Here is a 17,701-nt window from a genome sequence, read left to right on the forward strand (position 1 = left end):
ACACCAACTGAGAGACCGTTGCCGACTGAAATAATGTAAAATTTTATTCAAATTATTCAAATTGTGCATTTATTTCTTAAAAAGGCGTCACTTTGGCAATTGCAGGGAGGGAGTGGGTTGTGGGGGGGGGGGCGTCGTTGACTCTAAAGACCCTCTGCCATTCACTCAAATCTGCGTGCGATAAGGCACCAGTTTCACGATAAATCTTAAGCGTAACCGGCTTAAATATCTTTGTTGAAATAACTTGATTTATAGCGCGCTTCATGGAATTTGTTCGCGTGCTCTACTGCGTTCATACAGCATAAACGCAAGCAAAAATGCGACCAATCCTTAAAAAACACACTAATTAGACAGCGTAACAAACATGAGAAGCCTAATGTTTTAATCTTGCAGAGATAGTCAATGATTATCCTCAACCTTAAACTGATATTCAACAATAATCATCTATATATGGCTCAAGACCACAGTTTTCTACCCCCGTTGACCAAGATCCGGATGTTAATACAGAAAAAAGAGTGCTTGTATTTAAGTATCAATACTTTATTAAAGTTGAATGCAAGAGAATAAACGGGTGGTCTTTTTGCATAGAGCTTAACATAATTTGACACTGTTTTGCAAAATGATAGTTTTCAGTGTAGAAATTTGAAAATTCATTGCTAGTGGAATAATGTAAATTGGTTGTTTATAGCCTTATTCCGTCTTGATCTCAGGGTCATGTATTACTACTCAATTTTGTGAGACAAAGCATTGGTCAACCCTTTGTTTTCTTGTGATTAGTTTTTTTGTGTCTTGGATTGTTCTACAGCAGCCAGTTACTTGTTTTTCAATTGGGACTGTTTTCAAGTGAAAAGCCAGGTCCGTATTTATATGAAGCAGTGTCTGATGTAGAAGAAGCTTTGAATGGGTGGCCTACTTTAAATTGTTATAAATGCTTAATTTATACAGATATCTGGTTGCAATTTGGCCAGTTGACCTACTTTCACTTTCAAATTAATGTTTGGAAGTAGTTCTTAGGGTTGGTACCTAATGAAAGAAAGCCTCACTTTCAATTCCAAAGTATAAATAGAGGGATTTTTAAATGATCAACAGCATAAATTTGCTCAATGAAAAAAGGCACGGCCAACTGCCAACAGGCAAATGGCTGTGGCATACGGTTAGGCACTCTCACGCACTGTTCAAAAAGGTATGGGGTTGTCAATCCAGGTTTTCTGATGGCAAGTGACATAGGTAAAATGTTTTCAGGTTGCAATACTGGGTTATCTCCAAGTGTTGGCTTAATCGCACCTGTCTTGAGCCACTTTTGGTTGCGGTGGAACACTTGAAGGCAAAATAAATAAAAAGTGAGCCGGTTTTTTTAAGATTAGAGCCGTTACCCTTCATGCAATAAAGAAAAAACCTAAATACACTCAAAATGCCTTAAACACACTTTTTTATTGTTAATTTCTATAGTCAGCCTGTTTGCTGTAGCCACGGGGGTATTTTCAAGGACAAGAATCAATGCTGGCCAAAAGTGGTCTTGTGATGGAAATCCATACCGGTTCTCGGAATGGATTTCCGAGAAAGGAATACCGCCTCCCAGTAAGAAGGAATTTTAAGCAAGTCTGGTTTTAACACTTTCAAAATGCATCTGGGTACTCAATTATTTAAAGATAACCTTGCACCATTTGTCCCAGAGGCAATCTGTTTGGCAAAACGTGGTGTTTAGACTGTCAATAAACACATAATAACTATAAAATTGTTAAACTGAACAGTTATGTTACTTATGCATAGAATATGCTCTATATCGTTTTATATATAAAACAAGAGGGTGATACAGTGGAGAAATCTTATTTGACTTAGAATAATATCTTAAAGAGTAGACAGGTCATTTTTGTGGAGCTGTTGTATAGACACCATTGAATGCTACAACGAAAACTTTACTTGGTCAGATTATTTCAATACATAAGGAAATCATGGCTCTTTAAAGATTTGCGGCTTACAATTTGATTGAAATGGCTATTCATGTTTTTATGAAAATACTACAGGTGCTAATACTCGTCTCACTCATTAGGTGTTCAATATATCATTGCCAAACTTTCAGTATGTGTTGAATATACCCTGAAATTGAACTATAGTAGTTTTGAAGTCTTTTTGCAAACATATTGTATGCAAAGAACTGTTTTGAAGTGAAAAGCCAGGTTAGTGTCTATATGAAAAATATAGTAAAATAACTGTGGTCTTAGGCCATATTTACATATTTTTAACACAGGTGATTTCATTCCTTAGTGTGATAGCCAAATTGACCCTTGTGTATTTCTTCATTTAAGAGCTAATCCGTTTCAGATCTGGATCTATCACTTCAGTACCGTACTCACAAGTAACGTTTAATGCAGGTTACTAGATTGGCATCTGGGATTGATCACTTCAGTACCTTATTCAACAGTACCGTTTAATGCAGGTTACCACATTGGCATCTGAGATTGATCACCTCAGTACCGTATTCACAAGTAACGTTTTATCCAGGATATAGGAGTGGCATCTGGGAATGATCACTTAAGTAACGTATTCATCAGTAACGTTTTATTCAGGATACCATAGTGGCATCTGGGAATGATCACTTCAGTAACGTATTCATCAGTAATGTTCTATCCAGGCTACCAGAGTGGCATCTGGGAATGAGCACTTCAGTATCGTACTTATCAGTAACGTTTTATCCAGGATACCAGAGTGGCTTCTGGGGTTGATTCCTTCATTACCGCATTCACCAGTAAGGTTTTATCCAGGATACCTGAGATGGGATCTTGGAATGTTCACCTCAGTACCGTATTCACCATTAACGTTTTATCCAGGATACCAGAGATGGGATCTGGGAATGATCACTTCAGTATCGCATACACCAGTAACGTTTTATCAAAGGTATCAGAGATGGGATCTGAGAATGATCACTTCAGTACCGTATTCAGCAGTTACGTTTTATCCAGGATACCAGAGATGGGATCTTTGAATGATCACCTCAGTACCGTAGTCACCAGTAACGTTTTATCCAGGATACCAGAGATGGCACCTGGGAATTATCACCTTAGTACCGTATTCATCAGTAACGTTTAATCCAGGATACCAGAGTGGCATATAGGATCGATCACTTCAGTAGCCTATACCAGAGTTGCACATGGGATCTGGGATCGATGACTTAAGTACCGTAATCAACAAAAAAGTTTAAGTTAGGAGACAAGAATTGCATATGCAACACAAAGTGTTCTCAAAAGAGCATCATTAACTGTAATAGATATCATTTTAATTGTAATTGATAAGTAATATTGGTGCAATTTATGAAAAAAAAGCCTTATTTTCACACTAGTGTAATTTTATTGAAAGTGATTTTTAGATTTTTATTTCATTTACTTCTAAAATCATCAGTCTGCAGCTATGCTTATTTATTATAAATTATTGAAAGTTTTTAAAACTGGGAGCACAAATGTTATTTGTCAGTATTGTACAATTACCATGTTATGTTTTTGTACCATATCTTCTTAAGCTGATAAACTATGTCCTGATTCCATTATATTTTCATGTTTTATAGAAATATGTTAAATTTGTATATTGGAACGAAAATCAAGTTATTGAATGTTCATTTTTGAGAAATCGTATAAAATAACGCGAAAGCGCTGTAAATAATGCTGGAACTTACATAATTTAGCATAGTCAGTTCTGAATAATTAAATGTATATGCACACAACAGTTCATCTTGCATTGATATCTCCAAGGATACAGTATTAAACTGAATGAGTTAATGTAATCATAGTGCATTCTTTTTCTGATAATGTCGTGAACTGTTAAACTGATATATAGTGAATATATGTATTACAATTTTACAACACATATATATTATATATTAATATCAATAACTTATGTTTCATGGAATGATCTATGTGCTTTTAAAAAAATGCTTTAGCTGTTTTGTTGTTCAATGTTTATAATTCCTTTAAAAGTCTCATGTTCATTATTTTTGCATACATTGTTATATTTAATGATTGAATGGCGCTAACAACGTCAACTCCATGGGATTTATATTCATATAAACTGCTTAGGGGAGGTCAAACCATTTTCCTGGTTATTTGCAGAAGCTTAAAGATCTAAAATATACCAAATACTGTTTTACATATCAAAATAGTTAATTACAGGTTAAAGTAGGAATCATTATTTTGTACTATTACGTGCTTCTATGATATTCAGTATTGTGTAAATGAGTATATTAATTGTGTTTGTATTTATAAGTTTTCTCAACCATTAAAGTATTCAATTGTATTGCATTGCCTTAACCTTACTTGTGATGCACCTAAATGATCTAATTGGCCACAGTCAAAGTCGTGGTATGTCCTAGAGGATCTATTTTGCCTTTTACACTTGTTTACCTAAGAAAAATTGTTCAGCATAACCAGTTTCTGTAGTTGATAACATACCAAGAGCCCGTCCAAGGCAGTGTGTTATTTCATATATTTTGATATGACTAGTTGATGACCCCTATTGATTTTGGGATAAGTAAAAAGGTCAATTTCAAAATGACCTTGAGGGAAAAAAACAAACAGTTTCCGTTGAATTACTAAAAAGTTTTTTAACCAAGGAACTTAACAATTAGTATGCCAGCTGCTCATGACTAGTTGTTGACCGCTATTAATTCTGGGATCAGTAGGTCAAAGGTTAAGGTTATGGTCGCAGTGACCTTGTTGTACAAAATGGTATCCGCTCAATAATTAAGAATGCTTGCACCTAGAATATTCATACTTAATATGCCATTCGGTCATGACTAGTATATGAATCCCATTAATTTTGCGACCAGTAGGTCAAAGATCAAGGTCGCAGTGATTTTGAGTGGAAAAACAGTTTCCAATCATTATTGATAAATGCTTGGAACTTCAAACCTGGAATGCCAGATGGTCATGACTAGTTGATGACCCCTTTTGTACAAAGGTCAAGGTTGCAGTATAGGTCGCAGTGACTGTGTGGTAATAATACGGTATACTCTCAATAACCAAAGATTGCATGGGCAAAAAACAAACAAACTTGGTTTGCTAGTTGGTCTTGATAAGTGGATGATCCCAATTGATTTTGAGGTCAGTAGGTCAAGTTCACAGTGACCTTCAGGTGAAAAAGAAATTGTTAGTCACCACTCCATAAGTCACACTTCTTTCAGTTTCAATTTTTAAAGATTGCTTGGACGCAGGAACTTATTATTCGGATCCAGGAACAAGGTACATGGTATGCAGGTTGGTCATATAGATGACCGTTTTGTTTGTTTGTCTCCAGTTCGAAAGTACACATTTCATGTTCATCATTGATTACACAAATTGTTAAACAACCGCTTTAAAAAATCTCTAGTGAATAACTTCTATACTCTTTATTCAATTGACAATTAGGTAACATAACTCTATATTAACCATACATATACGTTATGGCCCTTGATTGACCCTTCTTTTTACCTTTTTGTATTGCTTTGGACAGGCACATTTCTATACTTTTACCCAGGTTTTCACAAAGTGAAACCTGGTTATTAGAATGACATGTGTCTTTGTTCGGGTGGGCCGGCAAGAGGCTGGCATCAAACTCACCTATGGTAACGAATCATTTGAGACACTTAAATACATAATCATATACAAACCAGCAAATAATACGAAATCCTACTTTTTTGATTTCCAGTTAAACCCCCGCTATCCGCTCCGCTTCATTAAACATCTGCTCTTGTTGTATGTTGCCCACTTCCTATGAAACTCAAGTAGTGTTCTGTATGTAAATACGATGTTTTGGGTTTGTTCAAATATGTATGTTGTAATGTTAAATGACTGGCAATATGCAAATCAATGTTTTTTTTAGTTTCCTTTTTAACGTTTAAGAAAATCATCTTATATCTTTAAATGAAAAACAACATTTTAAACATCATGAAGTAAAAGTTACAAAAAGACATTTGATTGGTTAAGAAACGACCGAAAGGTTAGAAGTGACTGGAAAATGGAGGGTACAAAATGGTACCAATTCTGTGGTAACATGTTTTTGAAACACCCTATATTTTCATGCAATACGCATTATATTATTGTACTAAAATTTGCAAATTTATAAGTTAAAGTATAGGTTCGACTCCTTACAAACTTCAAATGTGTTTGTTGTTTTTGTTTTTTGTTAAACATTGCCTAGAGATTGACTTTTAATGTTGTTAAAGTCATGTCACTGTGGTAAAATTATTTTATGAGTTAAACTTTTCATAAAAGTTAATGCTTAAAACATTTGTATTTGTCTTATCAGTTGTTGTTTCTAAAACATTATTGAGATGACTGGAATTTCAGACAAGGCACTTGGTGAAGAGTGTGATGTTCCTATAGAGTGTTCAGGCAGTGCAGCTGTCTGCACAGGATCCAATAAAGTATGTACATGTGGTTCGAAACATTATGATGACAATGGATTTAGAGCTGGTGGAAACTGCCAAGAGAGTATGTCCAAATTCGTATCCTAATAATATTATTTGTATTATTTTATCAGCATAATATCAGGGTATAGTACTTATTGTGTTCTTTTTTGCATATCATTGTTATGAAGTACACATAATGGTTTATACATTGTACGTTTTTAGTATCGCAGCTTCAAGTATCCAGAATTACCTTTTCTCAAGTGCATACAACCTCAATGATTGTGTCATGGACCCGTCCAAGTGGAAAGGCCAGTTTTATAAGTTACTACACTGTTCAGTGGGCATCCAATGATAGTTTCACAGCTGAAGGTTTTAAGGATAATATTATGTCAACAACAACAACAAAAATTACTGGTCTTACTCCAGGACAGAACTACCGAATAACTGTGACATCTGTGAACAAAGCCACACAAGCTGACTCTCCTAGAAGTACATTTGTCTCCAAACAAAGATCATCAAGTATGCTAATAAATAATATTGTCCAGGAATGTGATTTGTCCACGGATTCGTGGATTTCTGTGGATCTGGAATCTGTTATTTTTAAATCTGTTTTTAAATCACTAAGTGAAGTTGCGACTATATAGAAATCATGCGCGTCGTCACGTCCGTCTGTGCATAACATGAGGATGTGTCGCACACAAGAATTGTGTCCCTTTATTTAAGGTCAGGTTCACAGCAACCTTCTGAATAAGTTTGTTTTGCTACATAAACCTTACTGATGATAGTTTGAGTGGTTGGATTTAAAAATTATTTGGCTGAAGTGACCATCCTAATATAAAGACGTGTTGAGCACAATACCGGTGTTCTTACCTTCAAGGTCCAGGTCACAACAATTATTTGAACTAAGTCAGTTTTGCCTGGTCCATATCGTTTTCATTCATGTTCGGATTTCGAAAGAATATGGCAAAAGTTGCATTTCATTTTATTATACTTTCCTAGCACTTTTTATTTTAAATCATGTGCTACGTAAGTTAATTTATTACAGTGCAAATAATTTCCTATCTACCTAATGTCTCTACATAATTGACAATTCTGTGACACGTTTACCATCAGTGTTCTACTTGATTTTTAGCTCACCTGAACACAAAGTGCTTACGGTGTGCTATTGTGATCAGTCTATGTCTGCTGTTTGGCGTCAACAATTGATTATGAACATAATGGAAGTTATGGACAGTTTTGATGAGACTTTAAAGGGATGTTCCTTGGGTTGTGCTCTTTCCAAATTGTCCATGAAATGAATAACGCGCAGAACTCTGGTTGCCATGTCAACCTAAGTGAAAAAATCAAAACTCTTCATCACAAAAACTATGAAGCCAAGAGCTGAGATATTTGGTGTATAACATTTTTAGTGGTTGTCTACCAAGTTTGTTCAAGTAATGCCCATGGGGTCAAAACTAGTCCCGTCCCGTGGGATTCAAGTTTACTATAAACACATTTTGTTAAAATCTGTAAAGGTTACCCTTTAAGCTAGGACAGCAAAATCTTGCACTATTGTCCCCCTTTCTATTGGAGATTCGTTTTAGAATTAATGTCTATTTTGTAAACAAGATTTTGTATTTTATGAATTCTTTAAAATAGTCACTTGCCAGAATCTAATGTAATTATTGTTCGTTTTATAAAAGGTTAGTGTAAATACTATATTTTTTATTGTTTAGATTTTTTTTTACTCTATAATGAATTATATAATCAGATCTTGCTATTGCACTAGACCATTGTTATGCTACAATCTAATAATTTGGGTAGATAGTTAATACATCTTATATAAACATGTATTTAAGCCATGATAGATAACAATGTTGTGTATTTTGCAGGTAGAGTAATATTTTTCTCTGGCCAGTTTGCAGCTCTATTTATTTCTGGTAATCTAAAACAGTTTGTTATGTTTATTGAATGGTGCGCTTTCCGTCGTGCGTGCGACTGTGTTTAACACAATTGCTTGTGAACATCAAACTATGCCACTGTTGTCAAAACTGGCCAACGCCTGTGGTTTTCTGTAGACTTGTATAAGGAATTTTTGAAAATCTTCTTGTCTGAAACCACTAGGCCTAGATCTAGAATAATTCATATCTAGCATCATAGTGTGATCCCATACCAAGATTGTGCAAATTATGCCCCTTGGCCCAAGTCGGTCCCATCCCTTTTGACCTACTTTATTATGTTTGAAGCTACAGCAATTTGGACCACGTTCACAATTTTGAAAACAAATATCAATGTTGTGCTTGGATGGCCTTGACTGTGACAATTTGACCTACTTTCTTATTTTGAAGCTACAGCAATGATATTTGGACCATATGTACAGTTTTGTAAACATATATCAATCTTGCCCTTGGATGACATTGAATGTATCTTTTTTATATCTACTTTGTTATTATTTAAGCTGCATCAATGAAATTTGGATTATGTTTACAGTTTTCAAGGAACATTTCAATTTCATCATTGGATGATCTTGAGTGTGACCGTTTGAACTACCTTCTTTTTTGAAAGTACAGCAATAAAATTTTGACCATGTTTACAATTTTGAAAATAATATCTATGTTGCGCTTGGATGACCTTTATTGTGACCTTTTGACATACTTTCTTGTTTCAAAGCTACTGTAATGAAATTTTGAACATTTGAACAGTTTTGAATTTTTTTTATCAATATTGGCATTGTCAGGTAGCCTTTTGACCTACTTTCTTTTTTATTGAAGCTTCTGTTTTGAAATTTGGACAATGTATACAGCTTTAAGAACAAATATAATGCTATAGTGTCAACCACTTTTACTCAGGTGAGCGATTTAGGGCCATCACGGCCCTCTTGTTTGAATTGTCCTATCCAGACAATATTTCCGACATTTTGTGGTGCGAGACTATTAATCACATTGTGTGGAAGCTCTTGTTGATTGTTAAATCTAGTTTTCTTCAAACCTAAAGCCATACGAACCATAAAAGGCAGTTTTACGTCAGAGAGGCCCCTAAATCCCTTGCCAAAATAGATTTAGCCCTTGAAAACAAATTTAAAATGTTTTTAACGCCTTCATTAAACCTAAAGATATTCATTTGAAAACTGGTAAACATATTCATTATGCCTATATACTCGTATGTGTAAAGCAAGTCCTAGCATTTCAAAACAATGTTGCAATATTGTAAAGGGGTTTTCTAAATCTTTGAAATATTCAACTGAAAAAAGGATCAACACTTCATAGTCTTTGGAAAATAATTAACATGCATGCCACTTTACATTTATTATGTTTAAAGCGATTCCTATCATGAGCAATAGGATATGCGTTTGGAATGCCAGTAATTATAGCGAAAACTTTCTTAGTAACATTAAATAAAGAAGCAATACTTGTGCTTTCACCCCTTCATGAAATGCTCTTTTTCCCTGAAGGATAATTACAAAGATAACAGTATCATCAAAATTAAAAGTTTGTATATACATTTAAAGTATTTGTCTTTTATATATATAAATCTGAAACATTTACTGATGTCTGATTTTTTTTTACAAGAACCAATGCCTCCAAGCAGTCTGGATTTGAATGGGAGCAACTTAGACGCAAGAGATAAGGAGATATCACTTGCTTGGACAAGGCCTTCAAGTGGTGTGGTGTATAGATATGATATAAAGGTGCTTGATGGGACAGAACTAAAACAGTCAACTTTCGCTTTTGAAACAGCCAGTGCTACATTGAGGTTTAACGACATGAGGAATGGTTATACATACAATGTCAAAATAATATCCAGGAGTGAAACCTATGATGGATCAAATACGGAACCCAGTGAACCATTTGAGTCAACATTTAAAACTGATGTTCAAGGTATGTTGACTGCTATTCTTTAATGTGAATTTTCTGCGATATTACTGAACTCAAGAATGTATGAACCATGCAGTCATTATAATGAATTGACGAGCGTTGCTGGGAGTAATTACGGACAACCCTCATAGATAAGCTATTTCAAAGATTTAGATGCTGGACACTAATCAATATCCCTTTTATCAGTAGCCAGACACTTTTCAGGATAAATATTTCTAAATTCAATAAAGAATGGTGTGTATGTGTTTTGTGTCGAAGAAAATAAGTGTGATTATTGTGATAGCCTTGTTTTTGTTTGGGTTGCTGTTGTACAAACACTTTAACCATGGCCAAAGCTCGAAAACTGTTCAAGACATTCAAATCAAACCTGGTAAACATGTTTCTAGAGAAACTATGCACATGTATAGCAAGGCAAATAAGTCTGGCCTTAATATTTGTTGAGTTGTATTCCGTGTTTGAGTGAAGAAAAGAAGGAGCCGAGCGTAGGGGTTAGCTCGAAAGCACTCTTATGCCTAGAACTGCAACCTTTAAACTTAGAAAAGAAAACTGAGTTCAGTACTCATTACCCTGTGCTTGCCAAATCATATTTTATTGAAGTCAAGCGTCATGTTTTTATTTGAGGTAAACACCTGTAACACTATATTTCAGTGCCAGATCCACCAACTGATGTTTCCTGCCAAAGTATATATGATGAGTTTATTACTCTTTCATGGACTGCACCTCAGAAACCCAATGGTGATTTGGTTCAATATGTTGTCCACACTTTGTCATATCCATCAAATACCGAAAAATTCCAGAATAACCCATTTTCTACTGGGACAACTTATGATGTGCATGGCTTAGAACCAGGTTAGTGCCATTTTTTCCCTATCAATTATATCCCTCCCTGTGCTATTGTTGATATTTCATTGGCCTGTTCAAAATCTTGGCATAGGGGTGAGAGTAATTAAGTGGTATACAAGTATGCCTCTAATTCAAGATGGTGATTTTTACTAGTATATCAAAGCTGTTTTCACAAACAAGCTATCCATAATAAACTTTTATAAACTAAATTGATTGGTGAGTGACCATCTTGCTCTATAGATACCAGAGCTTTCTTGTATTTTCTGTGAATCTACTTGTACCAAGAAAGTTTCCAAAATTTAGCTCAGCTTTCATCTTAATCCTAGTATTTTTAACCTTGGCAATACCTTAAAAAATCAGGCCATTCAAATGACATTTTGTACACTTGTTGCCAGTAAGGCCCATACGTTTGGCTTAAATAATTGTTGAATTGTGCCACTTGTTTGATTAAATGAGTTTTTGTTGTTATTTATATATTTTGAAGAAGAGTATGTATATTGCTTTGCACATGTCAGTCAGTCGATCGGTTGGTCGGTCGGTTCGTCGGTAGACCAACGTTTGTCGGAGTGATAAATAGACAATACCAGGACCTATGTTCATCAAACATGAAGGTTGGGCCTGAACAGTAGATGATCCCTATTGATTTAAAGGGTCATTTTATCAAAGGTCAAGGTCACAGTGACCTTCAACGGGGAAATGTTGTCAAAGCTTGGCCATGTAAAAACTCAACAATGCTTGAACCTATAGTCATGTAGGCTTGTTCTGATCAGTAGATGACCACTATTGATTATAAGGGCCATGGGGTCAAAGGTCAAGGTCACAGTGACCTTGAATGCTAAAAGCTTGTCCGAGTGATAACTCGACAATGTATGCACCTATGGCCCTCAAACTAGACTTGACGGTTTGGCCGGACCATTAGATGACCTCTTTTGTTTCAGGGGTCATTGGGCAAACGTCAAGGTCACATTGACCTTGAATTCGAAAAAGGTGTCCTAGTGATAACTCGTCAATGCTTGCACCTCAAACATGACTTGGAGGTTGGCCCTGACCAGGAAATGACCCCTATTGATTTTAGGGGTTATCTGGTCAAGGTCACAGAGACCTTGAAAGCAAAAAGTTTTTCCTTGTGATAACTCGACAATGCCTTTCCCCACGGCCCTTAAACTTTACATTTAGGTTGGGGGTGACCAGTAGGTGACCCCTATGGATTTTGAGGTCAAAGAGTCAATGGTCAAGGTCACAACTCATATTGGTCATTTAAATTTATTTCATACAATGTATTTACTTATTTCCTGCTGCAATCAGCTAAGAGGATACATGTTTGTCTGCAAATATTAGTCGTCATCTGAACATCATTTAAAACTCTATCTACTATCCTCACGCTTTGAATGGTCATAATCTTAAAACTGCCTCAAAGGCATTCAATAACAAATCAGCTGCATTTGGTCCATGCATACTTCATTCAATTGTCCAAATATTTCTGACCACATGGCACTCAGTGGGGGGGGCACAATGTCTGAAAAACATTTCTTATTCCTCTTGTTTAAGGTACAGCCTACGTATTTCGGGTGTACACACAGAATGAAGGCCACACGTCTACACAGTATGGGGTAGTGCAAACCTTTTGCACAACAAAGGCAAGAAGTAAGTTACTTTAATGGGACTCGCTCTATTTTCAAACATTGTTCTAATTTGTTTAACTATGCTTATTTTATGATCAACCACCAAAATACAATTGGCAGATACTCCTTTGAACAGAATTTTGTAAATATAAACCGAAAATCATTTAATTTCATCTTGCGTTTTTAACAGTTGTTTTAGTCAAATTAATAAATAATCTCTTTTTAAATACATTCTAATTTGGATTAATTGATGGTTCATATTGATTTAGTTTAACACACATGGTTATACAGTAAAACTTTGATTGTTCAAACAGGCGGTTGTGCGAGAAATAGTTATCAGTCGAGGTCTAGGCTTAGTTGCGACCATTATTCCTTCTATTTTCATTTAAAATAGACTGACGATGGATTGAAACCTCATTTAGTTCAGTTTAGTTCAAGCACCATTACCGGTCCCAAATAAACAAAACATGTGCTAAACCTTATGATTACCTCGAGGTCATAATTTTACACTTTTTCACCAACGAGTGTTCCAATATAAACAATCTCTAGGTGTTAAAATGTTCACAAGTTGTACAAACTACAATGACAGATGAAAGGAAATTTGATAAGATGTGAAAAACCAAAAATCACCGGGGAGATAGGTCGTTCAACACATCAGATCTCTCGAGGTTTTAGCTCGGACCCTGACGTCCTCGAGCCATCATAGTTTTACTGTACCAACATAATACAGTGGCTCAAATGTTAACACTAAAAGTAGCTACACTGTGTCTTTTCAGTGGCTGACAAACCTCAGAACTTGAATTTTGTAAACAACATAACCAGTCGAGCACTTTCTGTCACCTGGTCAGAACCAGTCAATATCTACAGCTCAGAAAACCTTGGTTACATAGTTCAACTTCAAGACAATGATGCCAATATGTGTGAAAAGGAAATCGTTATGAGATGCAGTAATTGTACAACTGGGGACATCAAAGTAAGTGGTTTTGTTACTAGGTAACTAGACATGGCATTGTCATTGCCTTCTGTAAGCTCAGCGTGCATAATATGGCATCAGCCATTACTATATGTTGTCATCATTTAAGAGACTTTCTTCTCTTTAAACATTGTGGCATATTTTGATATTTTGCTCAAATGACTTAGACAGTTACTCAGTTTAATGTTTTTTTTTAGTTTAGTTTAAGCTTAACTCTGCATTGGAATAACTAAAGGCTATGTTAAGATTGATTTTAATGCTGTGTGAGGATGTGAGGGATTACCACAGACACTTCTTTGTAGCAGTAGTGGAAGTGAGAAGAATACTTTTGGTACTAGTACTGTGGGTATAACTTAAAAAGTTTTTCCAGAAATATTGCTCATGTGACCATATATACCTAACTTTGGCAAATCAGTTATCTTAATTTAGAATAAAACATGGTTGATTCATATTAATGATATGCATAATTACCTATAGCCAATCGCATTATTTTGGTCACAAAATAACCGTATACATCTTGTTTGTCTTGGGTAAATGTTGAATTGATGAATGTTGATCAGCGTTTCAAGTCCTCTTGTTAGCTAATTTTATGTCCAAAGAAAATACATGAGGTATTGTCATAGTCTTGGCGTCATCCATATGAAGCTAAACTAGTACACATGTTGCCAGATACATTAAGTACATGCAAAGGAAAGCCCCTATCTCATGCTATAATAATTTTTGGGTTATGTCTCTGTTAAACTGGAAAACAACAGACAATGGTTGGCGCTTAATTGCTCCATGAGTTCTCTTGATTATAAGTATTTTAAAGACAGGTTTTTATTTATTTATTTATCTACTTATTTTCAGAAAATAAATATGCCACGTTGTGGCCAAGATTTGCAAGTGCAAATTGACCAGCCTCATGATGAAATCCGTGCAAACAAATTATACACGATTCAAAGTCTCCTTCCTGACACAAACTACACAGTTTCTGTATCTGTGGTGAATAATCAGGGTAGAGGCCATGCAGCATCAATTAATATAAAGACTCCAGAGGAAGGTAAACTATGTTTGTATTATGCCCTTACCCCACCCCTCCCCAATTCCCTCAAATGATCAAGCATCATGCAGATGATATGATGATACTCTACCAACCATATCGCACACCACGTTCATTTCTATAATTTATTCCCCCCCCGAATGGTGAGTCAATGCTAAGTGTTAATTAATGGTCATTTAGGTAGCTGTTTTCAATATCAGAAGGCTTTTTCTTGTTCCCGTCCTTTAAATATAATTCTAGTGAGTTGTCTTAAGCTTGTAAGATCTCAACCCGTAATAAACAAATCTTATATGTCATACTCCAGACGTAGTTTGATCCCTGAAAATTATGCTTTGCAACTGTGTCTTCAGACGCTTTCATCAGTTTATTCGCACTAATCTAAATTTTGAATGCTTGGTTAAACTTGTGTGAATGTGAATAGATTACATATTGATTACAATGGAGCATATAATTATAATATGATATTTTTATTGGTGATTAATATATAAAAAAAAAACAGCTAGTGACATTTAGGGGATTTTCCACATGAAAACGAGACAAGAAGGCCTGCAACTATGCGCTGTGAACTTTGAATGCGTGTTTGACCCCAGTCACGTTCAATTTTGATCTTCCAGAAATCTTTTAATAGTATCATACATAACAAATCGCAGTGATAACGTTTTAAATAAAAACTAAATTCATTTTCGTTTTATTAGTTTTGACACTTAAAATCAATATACAATACCTTACCTCTGCTCTTCCAACAAGAACGCATGAAAAACAAACGGTGCTTCTGGGGCAAAATCTTCCTTAAGTCATGGCAGAATATTTAAATATCAAATAACTTATTTCCGAAAATGATTAAACCAACACTCAATATTCCTGCGACCTAATTATCAAGCGTGGGGGATAATATTTTTTACCCTTGCAATCGGTTTAAAGCCATTCTGCTCACCCATGCATTTTGTGGTGTGACTGTTTTGACCAGAATTATGGCACTTTGATATTTTTTCTTTGTACTGAGTATGCGTCATATGTGTCAATCTCCTGATCTTCAAAGTTGATCAGACATCTCGATTGTGCATATTAGGATAACGAAGAGTGTATTTTGTGCTGCGTTCTTTATATGCCATCTTTTGAACAAAAAGGTGGACCATTAAACTTCAATGGTAGATTGCCTTAAGACAGTACAAGAAACTTATTGTTTGTGAGGTCAAAGGTTATAGTCAACACTCTTAGGAAAACTTTGTTTAAAGGGAATAGTCACTGTCAAAGTTTGAAATGTTTGTCTTCACTTTCATGAAAAAATATGCAACCATAAAAAAATATTAAAAATCACTGCATTTAATTGTAAAACACCTTTACTTAACTGTATGTTTCTGAAAAAGCAGTATTAAGAAGGCATTATGTTTGACCATCATAACTACATTATTTACTAGATATTTAGGCCCTTCATTTTTTTATCTAGTTGATGGCCAGGCATCTTGTGCAGTGATGATGGTGAATGGAGGATCTTGTGCTGTAAACATTTAAGGAGTCTTATGACATGTTTATTTTTTTGTCATTTACAAGTAAAGTCAATGGAACTAGTTTGTTCAACTCCTCAAAGAGAGTTTCACAGAAATATATGCCAATGATCATTAAAGATGGGTTTTCGCTGCATGCAAACATTTTGGTCCTTTTCTTTTCATTAAAAACATAGTGAAATCACATTATCTCAAAACAATGATTTTGACAAAACTTTGTTAAAAAAAGGCATTCATGTTGCAAATCAACGATTGTAGAGGCATCTGTGTCCTATGAACACAGTTATGGTTCTATGTTTTTTTATTAACAACTGATTGAACATTTATAAGTATGAAGAAGTAAGTTAAGCATTTTCCTACGATCTGTATCTTTATGTACTTTTGAGTAGAGTATATTATATATTTGAAATGCTTTCTTTTAAATGTAATACTGTTACTTTATGTCTACTTTTTCGCTAAATAATACGCTTTTTAATTTAATGAACACCACTCTTTGCAAATGTAAATCTTAAAGGTACTAGACACCAGATAGTCCCAAAATCGGCAAATACAGTGTTTCCTCATTAAAGTGGTCATTTATACAAATTGCCAATACGAGCTAGAATGAGGCCGATAATACACTACTTTAACATGATTAAAAGCATATTTTATCGTTGTCTTAGCTGACTTTATCTGTTAAAAAATAGCGCATAATGGTTTCCAAGTTAATAGTGTATATATTTAACCTGTGGAAGTCATGTAATAAGTGCTTTTTAAATTGACTTGGATTTACGTGTAGACTTACCCAGTACATTTTGAAATGGGAAAATACGCAAAAACTGCAAAAGACACATGCGTCGATGATATGGTATGATGTTATCAGTAATTAAGATTTTATGAGTTGTATGCTACGAAACCCATTTAAATGTAAGTTTTTTACTCTTTTTTTTTCTTGCAGTTGTACCATGGTGTCTAGTTCCTTAAAAGTTTTAAAGACATACCAGTTAAAGACTTTTTCAATTTATAATGATTTCATGTACTTGTAGAGCCCCAAGCCCCACCAGTTGTTCGGCCAGTGGATGATATCGGAAAGAATTCTTTCAATGTGTCGTGGAGTCTGATAGGACCAAGACCGGGCCAAGTCACGTACACGGTGATCCTTACTGCCGACAGGGGAGCTGACTCCAAAACATATGATGTTTCTGGTAAACAAGCAAGATTATCCACTACGTCATAGGATATTAATAAGTCAAATATCTTTTGTTAGACAGATTCTTTAAGAGAAAGCTGTTTGTGATTGATAGATTTCGTAACCACGATTAATTAATAATCAAGTGCATTACAATATATACCTTAAATTAAAGAAACAGGAGAATGCCAAAATTCCTTTGTAAGTCTTGTTTTGTACATACATATTTACAATGTATAATTTTCTGTTCAGTCATGTTTGTGGTCTATCATATGTCTTATCTAGCTCTAGATTTTTATCCAATAATCTATACATTAA

At 34.9% G+C, this 17,701-nt stretch overlaps 1 protein-coding gene across 1 annotated transcript in view; it reads left to right on the top strand.

The window, feature by feature from the left end:
• Positions 1 to 6,298: 6,298 nt before the first annotated feature.
• Positions 6,299 to 17,701, top strand: part of LOC128223398 (tyrosine-protein phosphatase 10D-like) — a 43,332-nt gene continuing 31,929 nt past the window's right edge. The window contains exons 1-8 of the mRNA XM_052932678.1: positions 6,299 to 6,458; positions 6,599 to 6,895; positions 9,925 to 10,233; positions 10,879 to 11,079; positions 12,622 to 12,717; positions 13,472 to 13,668; positions 14,518 to 14,710; positions 17,241 to 17,399. Coding sequence (XP_052788638.1) covers positions 6,299 to 6,458; positions 6,599 to 6,895; positions 9,925 to 10,233; positions 10,879 to 11,079; positions 12,622 to 12,717; positions 13,472 to 13,668; positions 14,518 to 14,710; positions 17,241 to 17,399 — 1,612 coding nt within the window. The remainder of the gene's footprint in view (positions 6,459 to 6,598; positions 6,896 to 9,924; positions 10,234 to 10,878; positions 11,080 to 12,621; positions 12,718 to 13,471; positions 13,669 to 14,517; positions 14,711 to 17,240; positions 17,400 to 17,701) is intronic.

This window comes from Mya arenaria, chromosome 17 (genome assembly GCF_026914265.1).
Source record: "Mya arenaria isolate MELC-2E11 chromosome 17, ASM2691426v1".
Classification (NCBI taxonomy): Eukaryota; Metazoa; Mollusca; class Bivalvia; order Myida; family Myidae; genus Mya; species Mya arenaria.